General features: G+C 36.1%; 1 protein-coding gene across 4 annotated transcripts in view; it reads left to right on the top strand.

Moving 5' to 3' along the window:
- Nucleotides 1-241: 241 nt before the first annotated feature.
- Nucleotides 242-18,655, top strand: part of DLC1 (DLC1 Rho GTPase activating protein) — a 212,089-nt gene continuing 193,675 nt past the window's right edge. Inside the window, exons 1-3 of one of the 4 annotated variants that reach the window (XM_086888497.1) lie at nt 242-513; nt 1,406-1,606; nt 14,638-15,787. In XM_086888497.1, the coding sequence (XP_086744623.1) occupies nt 14,747-15,787 (1,041 nt within the window). In that variant the 5' untranslated portion in view covers nt 242-513; nt 1,406-1,606; nt 14,638-14,746. Of the gene's footprint in view, nt 514-1,039; nt 1,607-14,637; nt 15,788-18,655 lie in introns of those variants that run through there. The other 3 variants (XM_086888499.1, XM_023925165.2, XM_086888498.1) reach the window with 3 other exon arrangements.

The raw sequence follows: 18,655 nt of genomic DNA, 5'->3' as shown, positions 1-18,655 counted from the left end.
CTATTATGAGTCACTCTGACGTAAATAAAACAAATGCTAAGTTATTTCACTTAAATATGAAACCAGCGGCCAAAGATGGGGTTTTGCACGTGTTTATTAGTTGAGTTTATTATGTGAATAGCTAATATTTATTACTAATAGATACAGTAATTAAAGCCATACTAGTAATTTCCATTAGCTTACCCTCAAACTTCCACGGAGCTGTCCGTCTGGTTTTAATCAAAACCAAATGGTAATCCAAGTTCTCAGGCTGGAACAGCTAAGAGGAAGTCGTTCAGAGAAGGCAGGAGAAAGCAGAAAAGATAAACAGACAATATTCACTAAATTTGTATAGAGCAAAGGATGTAGATGCTGTGGGTTACTCTGGAGATATGATTCAGGCACCCTGTCAAACTGGAACGAAGTACTTACAAGTGTTTTATGTCAGCAAAATACTAATATGATCAAGATGGAGTCTGTCCTTTTGCTTTTGCAGAGCTGGATTTGTGTGACTCTGGAGGATTCTCAAAAGAGGTAAAGCAACATATTCCACTGCCTGTAAAATGACTGTGTTTAAACTGTAGCATTCGTTTTCTCAGATCCTGCTTATTGTCTTGAGTAGGAACGCAATTTTAGCATATGTCTTTAAATGGAATCTATCTAACTGTGTATATTTGTTCTACAGAATAGTACTAGACCTGTTGCCATTGTTCTGTGTTAAGTTGAGACCATGTTTCTCACTACCTGATGTCAAAGACCAGGTGTTTCAGAAATGTTCTTGTATTGTTCTGGATTACTGTTGCCTTTGCATGAGCATTAGAGATGCATAAAGTATTTCTTTATAGGAAAAATCCAGGAGGAAGAGATTTAAAGACATTTTTACATTATGTAGCTGTAGTACAGATTTTTTTTTTCCTTTGGCAGAAATAGCCCAGCAGTGTATAAAGCTGACTGCCTTGAAACACTCCGTCTTGACGTTTTCTTTTCCCTCCATTTCTGCGCTCTCTCCCTGGCGCAGGCAGGCAGGCTCGCTGTCTCTCTCTCTCCCTCTCTCTCTCTCAAAGGCAGGAAATACTTTTCAGGCAATCTGGGCCTGGTTGTTGAGGCCCCCTTTCACAAAACATCAGTCTGAATTTAGTAGACAGAAGTCACTGGGAAAAGCTTGACAGGCTCGTGCTTAGCTAAGGCTCCCTCCAGCTGCAGAGGGTGTTTTTGTTAGAATCACACATTGAGCAAAACTGCTTAGAATAGAGCAATGATCTCAGTAGCGAAATCTGAACTTTTATGCTAGCAGGAGCTAGCTGGGACTGGGCTCCTTTGTTTGTTTGTTTGCTTCTTTGTTTTGTTGTTTGGGCTTTTTTTTTTTCTTCTGTTGACCAAAGATTTTAGGGAGGTCATGTCTGAATTCCTGATTGTCTTCATCTAGGTAAGGCTGTCTTGGAATCTTTCTGCACTTTAAACTATCCAAAAAAATTAAAATTAAAAAAAAAGAAAAAGAAAAAGAAAAAAGGAAAAAGAAAAAAGAAAAGGAAAATATAAAAGAAGGTAAGACAAAACTCAGAAAAGAAACAAGCAGTATCCAGCACTGGAGTGTTCTGCATTCAGGATCTCATCACTACAAATAAAGGTAAAAAAATTTATAATATTTAAAATATACACTTCATTGTAAACCATGACAACTCTGTTTATCAAAATATACCAGACCTATAAAAAAATTCATGTGCATTTTTCTTCGTCTTTTAAAAACATGCTTGAAATGCTGAACTTTATTTGCATTCTTATATAAATAGAGCTGTATGGTCTTGCTTGCGTATTTTTTAATGCACGTTAAAGAAGAAAGTTAGACGTGTGAGTGATTTGGTTCTTCCACCTCAGCTAACAACAGAGAGGGCGTTTAGGGCTATGTTTTTTTCTCTCTCCCCACCTTCCCTTTCCTCCACTCCAGAGGTAATGATGATGAGGAGTGTTTTAGGTAGATCTATCAGTTGTACCTCTGCTGGGCTATGTTTCTAGCCTTTTCTCAGCCCTAGATGAAATCTGTAGTATAATTGACAATACAGTCTTAAAGGTGTACACTCTAAATCTGAAATTCCAAGGTTTCTTTGTTGTCTTTAACTAAATTAGGTTATTTTTAGTAATGTATGATTAAATACAGAGATCACTGTGTGTTGTGCAAGCATATAGACGAGGTAAAGTAAGATTCAGTAAATGTCAGCTGACTATAATTTTTGGGAGGATGTATGGTTTTACTAGTTTTTCTTCTTAAACTAGTAAAAATAACAATAATCTACTGTTAAGGAGTTTAGGGAGAAAATCAGGATAGTATCTTTTATTGATATGTGAATGCATTTATATTTTATGTAAAGTTGTGATTTAATTATTAATTTGTTCTGGATATGCAAAGCATTTTTTATGTCAATCTATATAGTATTCTTTGTTTTCCTGCAAATTGCTGCTTATAAGTAATCTGAAAATTATTCTTTCTTTCTTTCTTTCTTTCTTTCTTTCTTTCTTTCTTTCTTTCTTTCTTTCTTTCTTTCTTTCTTTCTTTCTTTCTTTCTTTCTTTCTTTCTTTCTTTCTTTCTTTCTTTCTTTCTTTCTTTCTTTCTTTCTTTCTTTCTTTCTTTCTTTCTTTCTTTCTTTTCTTTCTTTTCTTTCTTTTCTTTCTTTTCTTTCTTTTCTTTCTTTTCTTTCTTTTCTTTCTTTTCTTTCTTTTCTTTCTTTTCTTTCTTTCTCCAGGTAATTATTGGCCAGATTGTTAACTAAAGAGAAGACATCTGTTCATGTATTTCAAGTCTTTTAACTTTGATTTTACTATTTTTCAAAATTATTGTTCTGTATGGAAATGACTTTGTGGTGTAAAAGGACATGAAGGATGTTCCAGAATGGGGTCAAACATCTCCTCTGCAATAGATTGAGAACAGTACACTTTACTGCCATTTGGGGGAAGGAAGTTGTTCAGGGTGGCCAGGAGTGGCTCTGGCTTGTGAAGGGAATGCATCTGAACTGGACAGGGAACGACCAGTAGGCAGTAAATTGTACCTGAGTATATTCTGGGTCAATTTTAACATCACAATCATTTATGAGCTTATGGACAAGTCTTCTCCAGTGAGATGTTCTGGTCTGGGAGAGCTGTGATACGTAAGCAGTGGGACTGAGAAGTTGAGAGCAATTTGACTGAGTCTTTTTGACATTCTCGTGAAATTTGTGCTGGAACATTGATGTCTCAAAGGATTTAGCTTTAGTGGCTTTTACAGCACTGTGTGCCCATGCTTGCTGCTGCAAGTATACATGCACGTATTTAGTATTAATGAGTATTAATTAGTATTAACTCCAACTAAACAGAATATTCCTATTAAGCAGTTATCTTCTGCAGCACCACTTCTGGGGTTTAAAGCATATAATGACCTCATCTGACCTCACTTGCAGATGAAAATAGTTGACACCTGAGGCAGTTGAACTACAGGGTGGACGACAGAAAAGATTACAGAAAGTATTTTCTCATTAAACTCTCGAGTTTCTTGTAGACTATAAGTAAATATAATGCTGATAGATGCCTGTGTTTTTGATTTAGAAGGTTTAAATTAAAGTCCTGGAAACAAATCGCTATTCAACTTCTGGTTCTACTTAGTCTAATTTCTCTGTTATGCTTACCTTGTTTTGGTTTTTTAAGATATGGTTGCTCAAGAAATAGGATTCACAGAAAAGTTAGTCTAAAGAACCTCTGAAAATTATTTTATAGATATATAGCAATAATGAACATGGAAAATGAGCATCTAGAGTTTTTTGACCTTGCTGTGTTCCTTCAGATATGTTAAAGTTCTTTGGCTGAAAAAAAGAAAATAGCCCAAATAGTTGGATCAAATGACTCCTTTAAAGGAAGTAATAAATTTATGTCTACAGCCTTGAGAAAAATTAACACAAATGGTTACATCCATGTAATAGGAATTATTCAAATAGCTTTCCTTCACCATAAATTTGTGGGCCTGAAAACTAATTTTCTTTTGAACTTGTACCTGTTGACCTTCATGTCAAATTCCATACTCAGAGCAATGGGGGAAAGAAGTTTGTATATTTAGGCCTAATTCACAAAGACCTCTTCAACACAAAGCAATCCCTCCTAAAAGAAAATTAAAAGTAAAGACAACAGTTTGGGTGTGCAGTTTTTAAATAGGCAAGGCTTATAGTAATTCTTGTAAAGTGCTGGGCTTAAAATCAATTTAAAAATTGTTCTTTAGGTGATGGAACAATCTAAGGATCCCCCTTTTGACTTTCATGAGTCTCAAAAGTTACTTAACTTTTCTTTTCCTTGATTGTCAGAAGTATTAAGCCACATTTTATATAATAGTTTTCTGTTGTCCTTAACATGAATTTTGCTGCTGGGATGTATCTTCTTTGTTGTGAAGCGTCCCTGAGGACGGCAGTAGCAGAAGGAGTAAGAGAATTTACAAATGTTTTTTCTCTTTTCTCAAAAGGAAGCTATATTTTAGAGTATTCTCCTTTTTTCTTTTTTTCATCTGGTTCCATTTTCCATTATTTGTCTGGAGAAAAAAGACTAAGTCCGGAGGGGTTGTTGATGTTCTGTTCTTTTTACAAAAAAAAAAAAAAAAAAGCAAAAAGACAAAACCAGAGTAACATAAGGGCCAGAGCAATTGAAATAGCATATCCAGAAGTTAGATCTTGAGTTCCTTCCTATTAGGAGAGAGCCTCTGGGGGTCACTGACCCAACATGTCATTCAAAATGGGGTCACCTAGAGCCAGTTGCTCAGGCCCTTGTCCACTAGGGCTTTAAATATGTCATCCAAAGATGAAGATCCCCATGAATTCTTAGTAAGGACTTTAAGACTAGCTGGATACCCAGGTGTATTTTTAATATATATGTGCATGCATATATGTATATACATGTATACATATGCATGTGTATATATGTATAAATTATACCTCAAACCGAAATTATACAGATTTTTTACATGTAAATCCTATGTATATCATATGTGAAAATTATTTTATTGTAATAATTACTGGTATTGAACTTCAGTATGTTTTATATTATATTTCACCATTGATATTTGCTGATGCATTCGGCTACTACTTACTTAAGAACAGTTTGTTGGTAGTTAATTTCAAATCCACTATTACTGTAGTTGCTTGTTTCCTTTAACGAGAAAAATCACTTACATAGCAATTAGTGATGCCCAGAGGGATCTCTGGTGAGTCACATTCAAAATGCAAAGTTTGCCCTAAGTTGTGTGTATCATTAAAACCAATTTCACTCATACTATGTACTCTTTACCTCTAGCCTTCACTTTCATCTAAGCTCTTCTTTTTCTTACAGTGATTTGTGATACTTTCTATTGGTTATTTCATTGTACCCTGTGTCAAAATCTATTAGCTGTAGATAAAATGCCCTTGAACTTTAGAAAATTTTATAGTTAATTATCTTACCTCAGAATCTCTATTGATTCTCCCACCCTCTTGCTCACTCTTTATCAGTTGTAGAGTTTGCAGGTCGATAGGTCTTATTGGTGAGAGTTTCACAATAGGATTAAACCCCTAAAAATGCCCTTTAATGCTAGAACAAATAAATATTCCAAGTTGAACATCATGGTACTTGTGGAAGGTTCACCTTATAATAAAAAATTTTGGAATAAGGAATTTTGGAAGACGGAGTTGGTGGTGAGTTTGAAGTAAACATCATTAGACTAAGAAGTGAAGAAAATCTGGAGTAAAATGGAGGATTGTTGCAATGTGCAGTTCTGCTAAAGGATCTAAGAGAAGATGAAAGGGGCAAGAGGAACCAGTGACAAATTCACCAGGCCAAAGCAATTTGGGTTACATTATTAAAGCTGTATAATATATGTATGCATATATATGGGGAGCATTCGTAACCTTAATATTGTATTATTAGCATCCTTGCTAAGACTATCACAAAATATGAATCTTTTTTTTGACCTCCTCATGAATTTTCTCATACACAATATCAAGGAGAAGTTACTTTGGATTAACTTTTCCAGTCTGGAGCACTTAACAATCCACTTCTTAGCAGTCCTGAGAGGCTCAAAACACTAGAAGTTGTACTGTTAAATTCATTACACATTTTTATGTCAGCAGCTAAATGGAGATACCCCTTTTCATTTTGACTGAAGATTTTATCCTCAGTTGACGCTGTTTTATCAGAGAAGATTGATAGCTTTCAATAATAACAACTAAAACGAGAATTTTTTTTCTGAAAGGACAGTCTCTAAGAGTTTTATAGTCTACAGCAAAACCTGGGCTTTGAGCATTCCATATACAGAAACAATTTTACATTCTAGTATCATCAAATACCTTTGTGCAGACGTCACTGACAACTTCCAAACATTGAGTCACTGTCAGCTTAATTGGGTGTACCATACTGGATATAAAGATTTTTTAAAAGCTTTTGCATGTTGTAAGAGAATTTGTAGCTGGTAAAGGAAATATATCTGAATTAGTTTTAAAATCAAGGGAAAATCTCCATGTGAGCTCACAAGTCATCTGTTTTATTTTTCCTGTAGTTATGTACTCAGAAACAGCAATTTCCAGGGCTGAGCATATCTTTCCAGGCAGGCTACAGATGCTGAGTAGAAGAATATCATTATAAAATCAGGAGAACAGCTGGTGAGTTTGGAATTGAGGCACTCTAGAAAGTACTGTGAAGAATGTCTATTGACTATAGCATTATGCCTATGAGAGGCAGAGAGAAGGTGGATATAGAGATGAGATACACATACTCTGTAAAAGTCCTTTGACAGACAGGTTTCCTGAATTCCAAAATAGGAATAATATAATGAAGAATAATCAGTTTCATTGTTAGGTTCGAATGCAGGCTTTCCCCCCCCCCAATTTCACCAACCTGGAGGATAAATTCAATTTTTTACATTCCCTTCCTTGGAGGAGTGGATTTAATTAGGTCCTCCAATGCATTTACAAAGCACTCAGTGTACATTATATGTTATTTCTCTCTCTAGTTTCAAAGAAATAGTGGTACTACTGCCATTTTGAATAATTTTTGCTTTTCACATCTTCAGCTACATTCCAGAAATACTTCCTCATTTTGCTCTCAGTACTTTTTTACAAGTGCAAAAAAAAAATGGGATTCCAAATGATTCTGCTAGTGGTTCGCTCCCACCAAAAAGCACCGTCACCCCAGTAGTCATTCTCTGTAGACTCTCAATGATAAAATATTTGTCTTTCTCAATGGGTGAAAATAATTTTCAGCTCTTTATGTACAAAAGACAGGCAAAATAATGTCAAAAACGTATTTTTAGTCATGTCTAAACCGGGAATGAAAACAGGCCCTCTGCTATTCAGTGAGGAGGCTGGTCACCAAAAGACATTGTCTGTGGTGTCTCATACGACCGAGGTTTCATAGCTCATGGCTATAATGAGCACCAGCAATTTTTTTTTTTTAAAATAGAAAAACCATATTAGAGTCTTAAATCTAAAAGGCAATAGGAATACAATCTGGTTAATTTATATTGTTTTCAAAAAGACCTCCTGCAGCTAAAAGATTCGTTTTTTACTCAAGTTGGCAAGAAAAGGAAATGTCTTCCATTTGGGGGAAGGGGAGAAATATTTGTGGAGAAACATTTCCCTAATTCAGGAACAAAAATAGTAGAGACATAGTTTTCTGGGTTGCCATGTCCAGTGGGATGACCATTTCTCATTTCATGTCTTTTCAAGACACTTCCAGTTCAACCAGGGAGTGAAAGAAGGTGTAAGCAATCTATAAATTATGTTTTCTATTTTCTGGGAATAGAGAGCCAAAATGATTTGGGGGGAAGATTGGCAAAGCGATGAATTTTCCACATAATCCTCCTATGGAAAAAGAAGACTTTAAACCTTTACACTTAAATTGCTTTTATTACAAAGAAACAAGAAATTTATTATAGAATCTAGACAGTATCTTATTAAATTTTGAAGACAAGCAGACTCACAGGTCTGAACTTCTAGATGAGTCTAATCTTCTTCTTAAAAAGTCTGTGCTAGAAACTATTTTTTGGCTTAAAACTTTTTTACTTTTTTCTGGGCAGTTATAAATTTGGTGGCTGTTGTCACTTCAGAATGATACTGTTCTGAAAGGGTTGGATGTTCATAACTGCTAAAAAGACTTGTAATGCTGATTATTAATGTATTAGTCATTAACAAAACTACAGTAAAGTGGTATTGTGCTATAAATACTTGAGCAAATAATATTTCACTATTTTATTGGCTATTCAAAATAGGACAGAAACATGAAGTTGGGTATTTTAAATGTTGTGTTTCATTGGTTTTGATTTGATAATTAAATTGGGTGTAAACTATATAGATCTTTAGTAAGCCTGGATAACTGTAGATCAGTTTGGATCCAGTCATTTCCTGTTTCTCATCCTTGAGGAAGAGCCTCAGCTAATCTGAGGCTCAGCCCTGGAAATGAACCAAATACAAATACAACCAAACTAAAACCCACTGTAATCACATGTTGGCTACAAGTAAAAGCTCTTTGTTGTATGATGATAAGCACTGGTAATGCAGCTGCTTTTTGAGGAAGAGAAAATAAAAGAACTCCCTGATGGTTTATGTGTTCTAGCTATACATTAAGGCATATTGACAAAGCTTGGGCCCATATCTTGGGACCCAATAATATTTTCACAAAAAAAGTAAGACCTTTGAAGTCTCTGATTGAAAAACTTGCCAACTTGACTCTACATTTTGTGGTGAATAATGTATTGACATCTTATAATGCTGCTGGACAGTATCAGTTTTTGTAACGTTAAATATCTTCCAAAGGAAGAATGTTTGCAACCTTAAGTGTGTTAGGCATTTCCAGTGACAGTAAACTGTAATAAGCATATATGACATATGTTAGAATCCTATAAAGGGATAATGAAACTGATTCCTGAAGGGAAGAGGAAATCTTTATCAAGTCAGAAGAACAATTTCAGGTACATGGCTTGATTGATTTCATGTGTGGTATCTCTTATATCAGAAATACCGAACTTTTTGCAGTATGATTTATATTTATTATATATTATAGCTTCTATTTACTTGGAGGAAAAAAAGAAATATTCCTTGTTCTATTTCTGCTTTGGACTTCTGCAAATTCCTCCTGTATGAGACACAATGAATAAATGTTCTCCTTTTTCATGATACTCTTGATTTTTATATGGCTTTAAATTCTCTCTTATCCAGAAAGAAAACATTCATGTATTTAACAGCTCTTCAGACAGAAGCTATACCATACTTTAAATCCTTTCCTGTTGTTTTTTGCTGTATGTTTCCCTCTGTTTCTCTATTTCCCCTCGATTTCCCCTTTTTCTCTTTCTGGGATGGAATTGGCATCATTGTGTGTAGTTTTCAGTTCAATGCATAATAAGAATTTAGAAAATATTTTTTATTATGCCACTGTATGCTCAGCCTCTCTTTTGCCTGTTGTTCTACATATTTTCTAATTTTCACTGAGCTTGAAATTCAGTTGCAGAATAACAGCCACAGTGACGTAGTTTTGGGTTTGTTTTCCAGATTGGTAGACGATATAATAGAGACTTTTAATATGCATTTATAATTAGAAGTATTTTTATTTTAATCACTGCATTCCACTTTATTTAGTACAGAGAGTTTCATATGCAGTTTTATCTCCTAGTTCTCTATTTCAGTTTGGTAAAATTAGCAAATTTCATCATTTTATTTCTTTTCTTGCTCTGAAAAATCTACAAAACACAGATTTTAAACACCCTCCTTCACAAAACTATTAATAATCTCCCTCTTTATGCAAAAATCAATCAATCACATATTCTCACTTCTCATTTTCTGTTTAGTTTCTGGTTTCTGTTATTTTATATTTTTGTTATTAATGAGACTTTTTTAGCCAATTAATTGCATAGGGAAATCAGATTTGCAAGCATCTAGTTCACAACCAAGTGGTCTTTTTTTTCTTTGATTTTAAACCAGCTTTTGTTGCATCCAATCATTGCTCACAGCACCCCAAGGTTAAGAGTGCAGAGAAGTTTCCCGTTTCTCCCACCTTCTCACTCTGGAAATAATCTCATATCCTAGAAAGGTTGTACTTCCCACACCTACTCCAGTCCCTGCTCAGGATCCTTTCTTGCTCTGTGGCTCTCTCTCTCAAGTGAAGCTCATCTCTGACCCCAAAGTCATTTGCCATTTCCTTGGAAGAATGTCCCTCTTGCAGTCCCCCAGATTTGCAGTTCTTCCATGGGTCTCCCATTTCATTTCTTAGTGCAAAGAGGGTTACTTGGATACCTTTCAGAGTTCCAAGTCCACTAATATTTCATTTGAGTATTGTTATGTATCTAATATTTGGTTCCTGATCACTTTATTTTCTTGGAATCTCTCCTAATAGATGCTTCAACAGGAGTCAGTTGTGTGCTGTTTGATCTATAGCTGGGCAGCAATTGTAAAATCCTGTATGGTGGGGTATGCTGGAAGGAATGTTTGTATGTTGGACTTATCACTGTTTGTCTCCATTTCTCTCCACTGATTCATGCCTGGAAATCAGCAGTAAGATCTTATCAAAGTAAAGGACAAGTATCCTGTGAAAGGACACTATTGGGATATGTTTGTGTTTATCTGTACCAAAATCAGCAACACCTCTATTTAATAATCTGTGTCTACATTTATGAGTACATCACATGCATACACATGCAAACCTGACCGTTAAAAGTTATATAAAAGATTTAAGTTGTTATATTATTTCATTCTGAAGACAAACTTGTCTTTAGAGTACTATGTTTTTTTTCTGATTTTTAGAATAAAGTTGTAAATATTTTTAAATAATTATAAATTCAAACCAGTTTTAGCATTTAATTTTACATATTAAAGAAATCAGAAAAAAATACATCTGGTTACCACTAGATTAATACCCCACAACAAACAATTCTTATATTTCAACTCTACAACAGCAGGATTTAGCATGGTCTAAAACCCTGCACTACAAATGCTGCTTATATAGAAACTGCAGACAAGGTAAGCCTCCACTTCAGTGAAATCCAAAAGGTGATCTATCTCCAAGTAGGAAATAAGAAAATGAAGGCTTGCATTTTATAATAAATAGCTGGGTGAAGACCTAAAGGCTTATGTTTTATCTCAAATTATTTGTAAACAACATTCTGTGTCAGAGATTGGTATGGAGTTACTGAAAGAACTGTGTGCAAGCCAGACCAGGAGATGTGAGACGAGTTTATAGGAAACAGACCCTGTTCACTTAGACTTCCTTAAACAAAGTTTGCTGGCTGGGGTCACAGACCAATGAAGATAAAATAATGATAACAAAATAAATATTTCTGCTTGATCTCTGTTGCTTACATACTCCTGCTATGTAAAAAATGTAATGAAACAGTCTTTCATCTTTGTTTACGTTCATAAGCTAATGCTTTGCCTTTTTTTTTAAGAAAAGATTTGCATCCCATGTAAAACATTAGCAAAAATTAAATTCCACTCGGATGATGGTGGGGCTGTACTGCCTGGGTTGCCCTCTCAGAAGATTTCCTGCCACAGACTTTGTAAGCTGTCCTGTGTTCTCTGCAACTTTCTTCCTTCCAAAGCTTTTCTATTCATTACAAGGTGGAGGTCGCATATGGTGCAATGAATTGTCAGAATGGAGGCACTGGTGGAGGCAGCAGGGATGTCACAGCTGGGTCAGTGGCAGTGCTTGCTCTGGCCACACAGGGATGCCACCAAGTGTCCTGCACAGCAGTGTGTTACTAAGGCCTGCTTCTGCCACAGTCCTTCCCTCCTAATGGCTTGGGGCTCACTGCCCAATCTCTTTCAGAAGTCTGGAGCAGTGAGCCCTCCAAGGCACAGCTTATGTGCTTGCATGTGAGTGAAAGGAAATAAGTTGTCCTGAGTAAATAGGTAGAAAACAAAGAAAGTTTCTTGTCAGCCCTTAAGTGTTAAGCAATTAGAGCAGGAAAATAATTTCTAAGCTGAATTGTTTAACACAATCTTTGGGGAGTGGAGAGGGAGCAGAATAAAAGTAAGCTGTCACCAAAGTCTGAGCACCTGCATGCACCATGGGAATGAGGGGATTTCAGGAACTGCTGGTGAAGCTGCCTGGGGAGGTGGCATATGTACTGTAGATTTCCATACTAAGTGCTAACATACACTCATCTGTTAGAGAACAATAAAAGTGCCCATGTCATATATTTATTTGTCTTGTGTTTTAAGCAAAGCATTTTGTATTTCTCTGTTTAACAATTGTTCTGCAGCCTTTGAAGCAGCCAAAACTAGTGGTAATGCAAGTAAAACAGAGAGACTCCTAAAGTAAAATTTGTTTTTCATCTCCCATGAAATATAACTCACCACATCCAAAAAATGAAAAATAGTAACAGATCTGTTCTCCCATTTCTGTAATTCCATGTAGCTGCAGCAGCAAAATTAACACACACCCATTAACTCTCTGAGAGCCTGCCTTCTGCACATTAAGAGCAGCCTAATATTAGGTAGGTGGATGCAGGTATGTCATTAGAAAGTTACATTTTTTAGCTTTTTACCCTTCACATTTCTAGTATCTTTATTGATTGTTGTCAGAAATGTCCCAATATGGCTGTAGCAACCATGTTTAATTTTCTCTAAAGTAGATGAAGGTAGTGTTCTAGTAGGGGAAGAAAGGGAAGCTACAAATGAGATGCACACATGTGCAACTCCAAACATTGCTTATGGAGGGCAGTAGAAATCATTGAGCCCTTTCTGGTAAACATGCCGCTTTTCAAGACAAAGCACACTGATAGCTGAAAATTACTTTAATTTTAATTTTTAATTAAAGCTTTAATGTCCATCAGGAAAAGGTGCAGCAGAAGATAAAAGTATTATCACTATTGATTTTTCACTCTTGTAATTTTGTAACACACACACTTAGACGAAATCAGAATAAGAGTGTGCTGCAAATTTATACAATTATTTGACTTTAGGTTTTAATATTTAGGATTCATCTCATATTTGACCAGGAAAGAAGAGAGAATTATAAAATTGTATTAACTTTTTGCTACTAAAATTTGCCTCTGAAAGCAGATAATTTTTTGGCCTGGCTCTGTGTGTTATTTTCCATTTTGCTCAGCCTCCCACACTCTAATGACTTGTGCATGGAATTTCATATACTCTACGAATATATGTTCTTTTTAAGCACAGTCTCCATAGAGGTGGAAAATGTGAATGTGAAATGAAGCTTGCCATTCCTAAAAGAACGTTAAAGATCTAGTACTGTACAAGTCTGTCCTAAAAGTCAGTTTGTCAAGACATAATTTATGGAGGTTCAGTTGCGCAGGCATAATTCTACATTTCTTTCAAGATAAATACTTTTATACTTTCAGGCATGTGATTTGTCAAGGCAGCTTTGTGGCCTGGTGGGCAATCAGAATTTGCCTTAGTGGACTGAAATGACCCAGAACAAACTCACTACTTAATCTTCTTTATTGCTGAAATCAATAACCAGATCCATGCTAAGTGCTGACAGTTCTTGTGTAGGGAGTGAAAAGTAGAAGCGTCTGCTCCTTGAACTTCTAACATTTTATGGGCCAGAAGTTTTGTTTTCTTTTTTGACAGTGAACTTGTTAATTTTGTTTTATAATTCATAAATTAATATCTTTTCTTTGTGCAAATATACACATGCAATGACACAAGATTAATGTATCTCAAATGCCATCACACAGAATGCCTAATGCAGCAGTCAGTGAAAATTCCTCACATAGAAATTCAAGCAGGGACAGTGGCCTCTGGCAGAGTCAGGCAGTCCAGGTGAGCAGCAAAGCTACAGCCAACCATGCTGGCTCACAATCCACCCTTCTGGAGAACTCTGTCCTAAATAGCAGGTTTTCTCCATGCCTTACACTAGAAGATCACGAATATATTCAGCAAGGGGGGATGTATGGTGGGGTTCAGGTTTTATAATGTATTTGAATGAGGAAATACACCAAAAACTTAAAGTAGTTTTCCAAGTGTTATATTTTAGAGGGTAGGACTACATGACCTTTAAAGGCCCCTTTAAACCCAAGCTTATCTATGATTCTATGAATTTAATTTTTTTTTAAAACACAACCAGTGATTTACTCTGAAGTTTCACGTAACACTTGTAATTACAACTTGGCCTGAAGATAATGAATACTAACAATAAAAATAAGAGACACTGAATGGGCCAAAGATACTCAGAAGATAATTGGTTTGTACATTTGGTAAATTTGGAAAAACCCTCATTTGTTCTCTGCCTCTTTGGGAAACAGACAGAATTCTGCACTCAATAGGTATCGGTGGATGAGGAAGAAACAAAGTTACCCTGTGTGTAAAACAACTATAAGATATAATGTCATTTATACCCATTGAAATTATTATCTTATGAGAGACACAGTTAAGAGGAGCTTGTAAAATTTTGGCTCTGGAGCTACTTGCTTGTCCATGTGCTTGTTTATACCATTTTTGTTTACTTGATATTGGAAAGTAATCAGAAAAAAATGTATTGAATTATGAGTGCCGTCAAGTTTTGTATGAAAAGTATTAAAACTTTAAACAAAACAGTCTTTTAAATTCCTGTCCTTCTGGTCCCACAGTCTTATCTTGTTTTACACTTTTGTTTAAACTATTCCTTCCCTTTCTTATTTTTTCATTTGGAGTTGATTCAATAACACAGCCTTTTTTTATTTCTTGCAGATGTTAAAATGATGAAACCTTCTCTCCCTCCGGAGCAGAGCACAACAGCCATGACATCTCCGGTCCTCTGTGGAAGGTACATTGCAGTCTGCTGGTGAACTGTTATGACATGTCTCTAGCAATCAGAAAGAAAAGCTGGGAAGAGCATGTGACCCAGTGGATGGGATTGGCTTTGGAGCCTGTGGAGTATAATACAGCATGTCGTCACGGACTTGTGGCTGATAACTTGCAGACAAGTATGGAAAAAGATGAGGTTTTGAGCGTGGACCAGAAAGAAAAAAGCGCTTCATTTCCAGAGTGCTGCTATAGTGGAGAGGTGACCGGCTTCCCGGGAAATGTTTCAAAGGAGGTGGATGAAAATGACAACCACGAGGACGAGGGACATTTTCTGGAGGCCAGCACAGAAACTCTAGTTCATGTGTCTGATGACGATGATGACTATTCTGCACTCAGCCTGGATAGCAATAATTATCACATCACTGCTGTAGGAAGCGAACCCGAAGATGAAGGGCACAGCTTAAATGGAGCAGGCTCCTTAACACAGATAGTACCAATAACAGAGGGTAACAAGGCAGCTGAATCATCTGGAATCAGTGGCTATATAAGTGAGGAACCTGGCTGTGATAGAGTTCCTGAAGAGGAAAGGAGAGAAGATGTTTGTGGCAGTAGTGGCCAAAGCCTGGAGCTTTGTAATTATGAAGTCTTAAATGAAATAGTAGATGTAGAGAAGGAAAATTGCATCAATTCTCCAAATGTGAAAGAAGTTATTATGTCTGGGAAGCAGCTGCTTCATACTGCTGTAATTGCACAACAGCGCCGGAAATCTGATGCTTTCAAAGATGGGCTTGGAAAGTCTGAGTGCAATGTGGTAGAGAGTGGGATTTCTTCTGAATCATCCACCAGCAGTGATGGACAGCTCTGTTTAGCAGTGCAACCCAGCAACGGCCTTATGCAATCTCCTCCTTGCTCTTGCATCCCGGCAGTGGAAAATGGTCTGGATGAAAGTGGTTTCACAGAACCTCAAGAGGCCCCTGAAAACAAATGCCTTTCAAATGTCAGTTCAGCAGAAGACATTCAGTGTTTACACGTAAGGAATCATTTGACCACACACGAATATTCAGACAATCAAGTGAAACTGCGCAAAAGAAAGGTAGGATGCTTGTAGAGCACAGGTTTTTTTCCTAATATTTTCCCCCAATTTCTGACGGTGGTGATACTGTGCCTAATTCACTGGAGAGAAAAAGTGATTTTTTTCATCAATTTATCAGATTCAAGCAGTTTCAAGCCAAATATGCCTATACAAGAACTAAATTTTAGAAGCTTTTTTTCAGATCTGGAAATGGTTGAGTTAAGAATTTGGATGGTACCTTATATTCACTCTCTATATATTTTTATATATTTCATATATGCTTTTCAAGGATGAATGAGTACGCATCTTCCTCTTTGGTTTTATTTTTGGTTTCCTGCTGCTATTATCTGATTCCTCTTAGGAAAACAGACTGTGTCCAGCAGTTTGGAAGCCTGATTGAAAAAGAGAGCGCAAGGAAAAAGTGCAACAAGATTTTAAAAGAGAAAAAAAGGAGTGGAAGTATTTTGCAGTAGTTCTTTGGTCTTTTGCTCAGCCCCATGAGCATATGTTCTTGCAAAAACAAGTATTGCTGAGTCTGAAGCAGTATTTTGTAATTTTAAAGCAACCAGAGAGTTTCACTGTCTTCACCGAGTAAGGAAGGGTATCATTACAAAATTTTAATGGAGAGATTCCTTGGCAATAAAATTCCCATTGGCTTTAATGTGAGGAGATGTGCTGATTGTGGCACTATGGAATTCATCTTAAAGTCTGGCTTTTCCAGTTATGCTGCTTATTCTAGCTAACAACCAATTTGTAATTGTTTACTTCTCTCTGCCTTTTTTTTATTTGACATCATCCAGCTTCTTTTGTCTGAGATTTTTTCATACATCTGGTTTCTTTTAATTGTGTGGGTTTCGTCTGTCAGCTACAGTGCCTCAGTAGCTGTTCCACTGAAGCACAAATTCACATATCTGAAGTACTCTGTGCCCACACAGCATCCTGAGCTGCTGGCTGCTGCTTCCTTGTGTAGACCTTTCAGTAATAATAACACTAGATTAACATGGTGAGAAGATGTCAGCAAGTTTTGCCAAGGGTTTCAGAAGCACTCAAAGCCAGTCTTCTTTTGGTGGTTCATGCAATCACAGTTAATGCAGTAACTCATTCAAATATCTCAGTTACAAACAAGAAACAAAAATGTGACTACCAGTACCAGAAATGCTAATGAAGATGGTTCAAGTTTAAAAAAAGAAAATTAACCAAACTGACATTGTAGTTGAGAACTAATTGATTATCATAACCATTTCTCATCTGCTTTACTTTGGGATCAAATTTTCTTTTTAAATATAGTTATTGATATTGATGTGTACATTTCATATTATTAGCAAGATGCGGCATGCTATATTTTTTTAATAACTTTGATTTGATTCTTGTTTTCATGTATCTCCTTGGATCTTGTTTGGAGGTCACATACTCATCTTTGAAATGTACAATCATGAGAATAATATTTCAGAACATATGTATGATGTGTGTTTGTACCATTAAATATTTTAAAGAACAGATCATAAGAATTCCACTGAGACTAATAATGCGAAAAACTAAGAAAGGAGATTAGCATAAAAAGGAGAAGAACAAGGAAGTTTCTTCAAGGAAGTTTGAACATTAGATAACTGCAAAAACTGCAAAATTGTGTGTAATGTAAAAGGGGGTGGAGTCTGTAAATCTCAAGGAGACCTTGTTCTACTTTGGTTAAAGAAGTCTTTGCCAACCACTGTAACATGAATGGAAAAAGGGGAAAGATATGATCTGCTATTGTTTGCAATATTATTTATCTCTGAGTTCACAGGACACTTTTTCAAACAATGTTCTTGAATAAGAGATTTTCTTACTTATATCTAACCATGCACTGTTTTACAAAAGGTTGTCTATGTTGGTAATAGTGTGCAATGAAAAATGTGCCTAAGTTTACAAACTTCCCCTGAAAGCCACTTTTGTAACTTTAAGAAAACATTAGAAAAATTGCAGACTTGAAACTGAATCCATCTATAAAAGCCAAGTATTTGCTTTGCAGTGACAGGAAGACTTAAGGGATTGGGAATGGTATATAAAACCTTTTCTCTCAAGGTCAGCAGTTCAAACAGTGCAGTTAAGGCCTAAAACACACCACTGTCTGATTAATGCTCACTGTCAATTATAGTTGCACATAATCATGTGCTCATAAAGGTCAGAATATGGGAAAAGGTACATGGAAATTAATTGCTAAAGGTATTTGGGCACCCAAATCTTGAGGTAGCACCTTGGTGATCATAGAAAGGTGCTGATCTTCAGGCATTTTCATGGCAGTTAAAACTTAGGACCTTTGATTAGACTTCTGCTCCTGCTGGTACTAAATTCTTTTGCAAATCTGTTCCTTGTTAACATATTTTAAACTGTTTTTAATTGTGGCAATAGAGCATGACCTTCCCTCTTATCTTTCGATCGGCTGTCTTCAAACCAGAGCTGAGGTGAGAGACAGTGTGGCTCTGATATGCTGGCTCTGCAGATGGATGCAGGTTCGAAGGCTTAAGGGCTTAAAGTTTAGCATCTTTGACCAGCACTAACTCCATTGCAGTAAATTGCTTTAGTCATGATGGATGTGCTGACACTGAAGATGCTTTTTGCAAACACATCCAGCTGTTGCAGCATTCTTTATTCCCTTCAAGTCACCAGGGTTCAAATGTTTGAAGCACAGCACCCTCTTTTCCTTTGCTTTCTCAGCAAGACTTCCTAAGGCTCGGAAATAGGAAGGACCTGAATTTAATTGTGAGAAGTTAATGATATTATTAGGTCTAACTGAAAGATACCAAATAATCAAGCTTTCCTGTTTTTCCTGTTCACTTCATCCACAGCATGAAGTTTATGGTTATTAATGGTTCAGAGCAGCAGAAACATAAATGGATTAACTACATGTGG

This window comes from Cyanistes caeruleus, chromosome 5 (assembly GCF_971803275.1).
Source record: "Cyanistes caeruleus chromosome 5, bCyaCae1.hap1.1, whole genome shotgun sequence".
Taxonomy (NCBI): domain Eukaryota; kingdom Metazoa; phylum Chordata; class Aves; order Passeriformes; family Paridae; genus Cyanistes; species Cyanistes caeruleus.
This window is presented reverse-complemented; position numbering and strand designations above follow the sequence as displayed.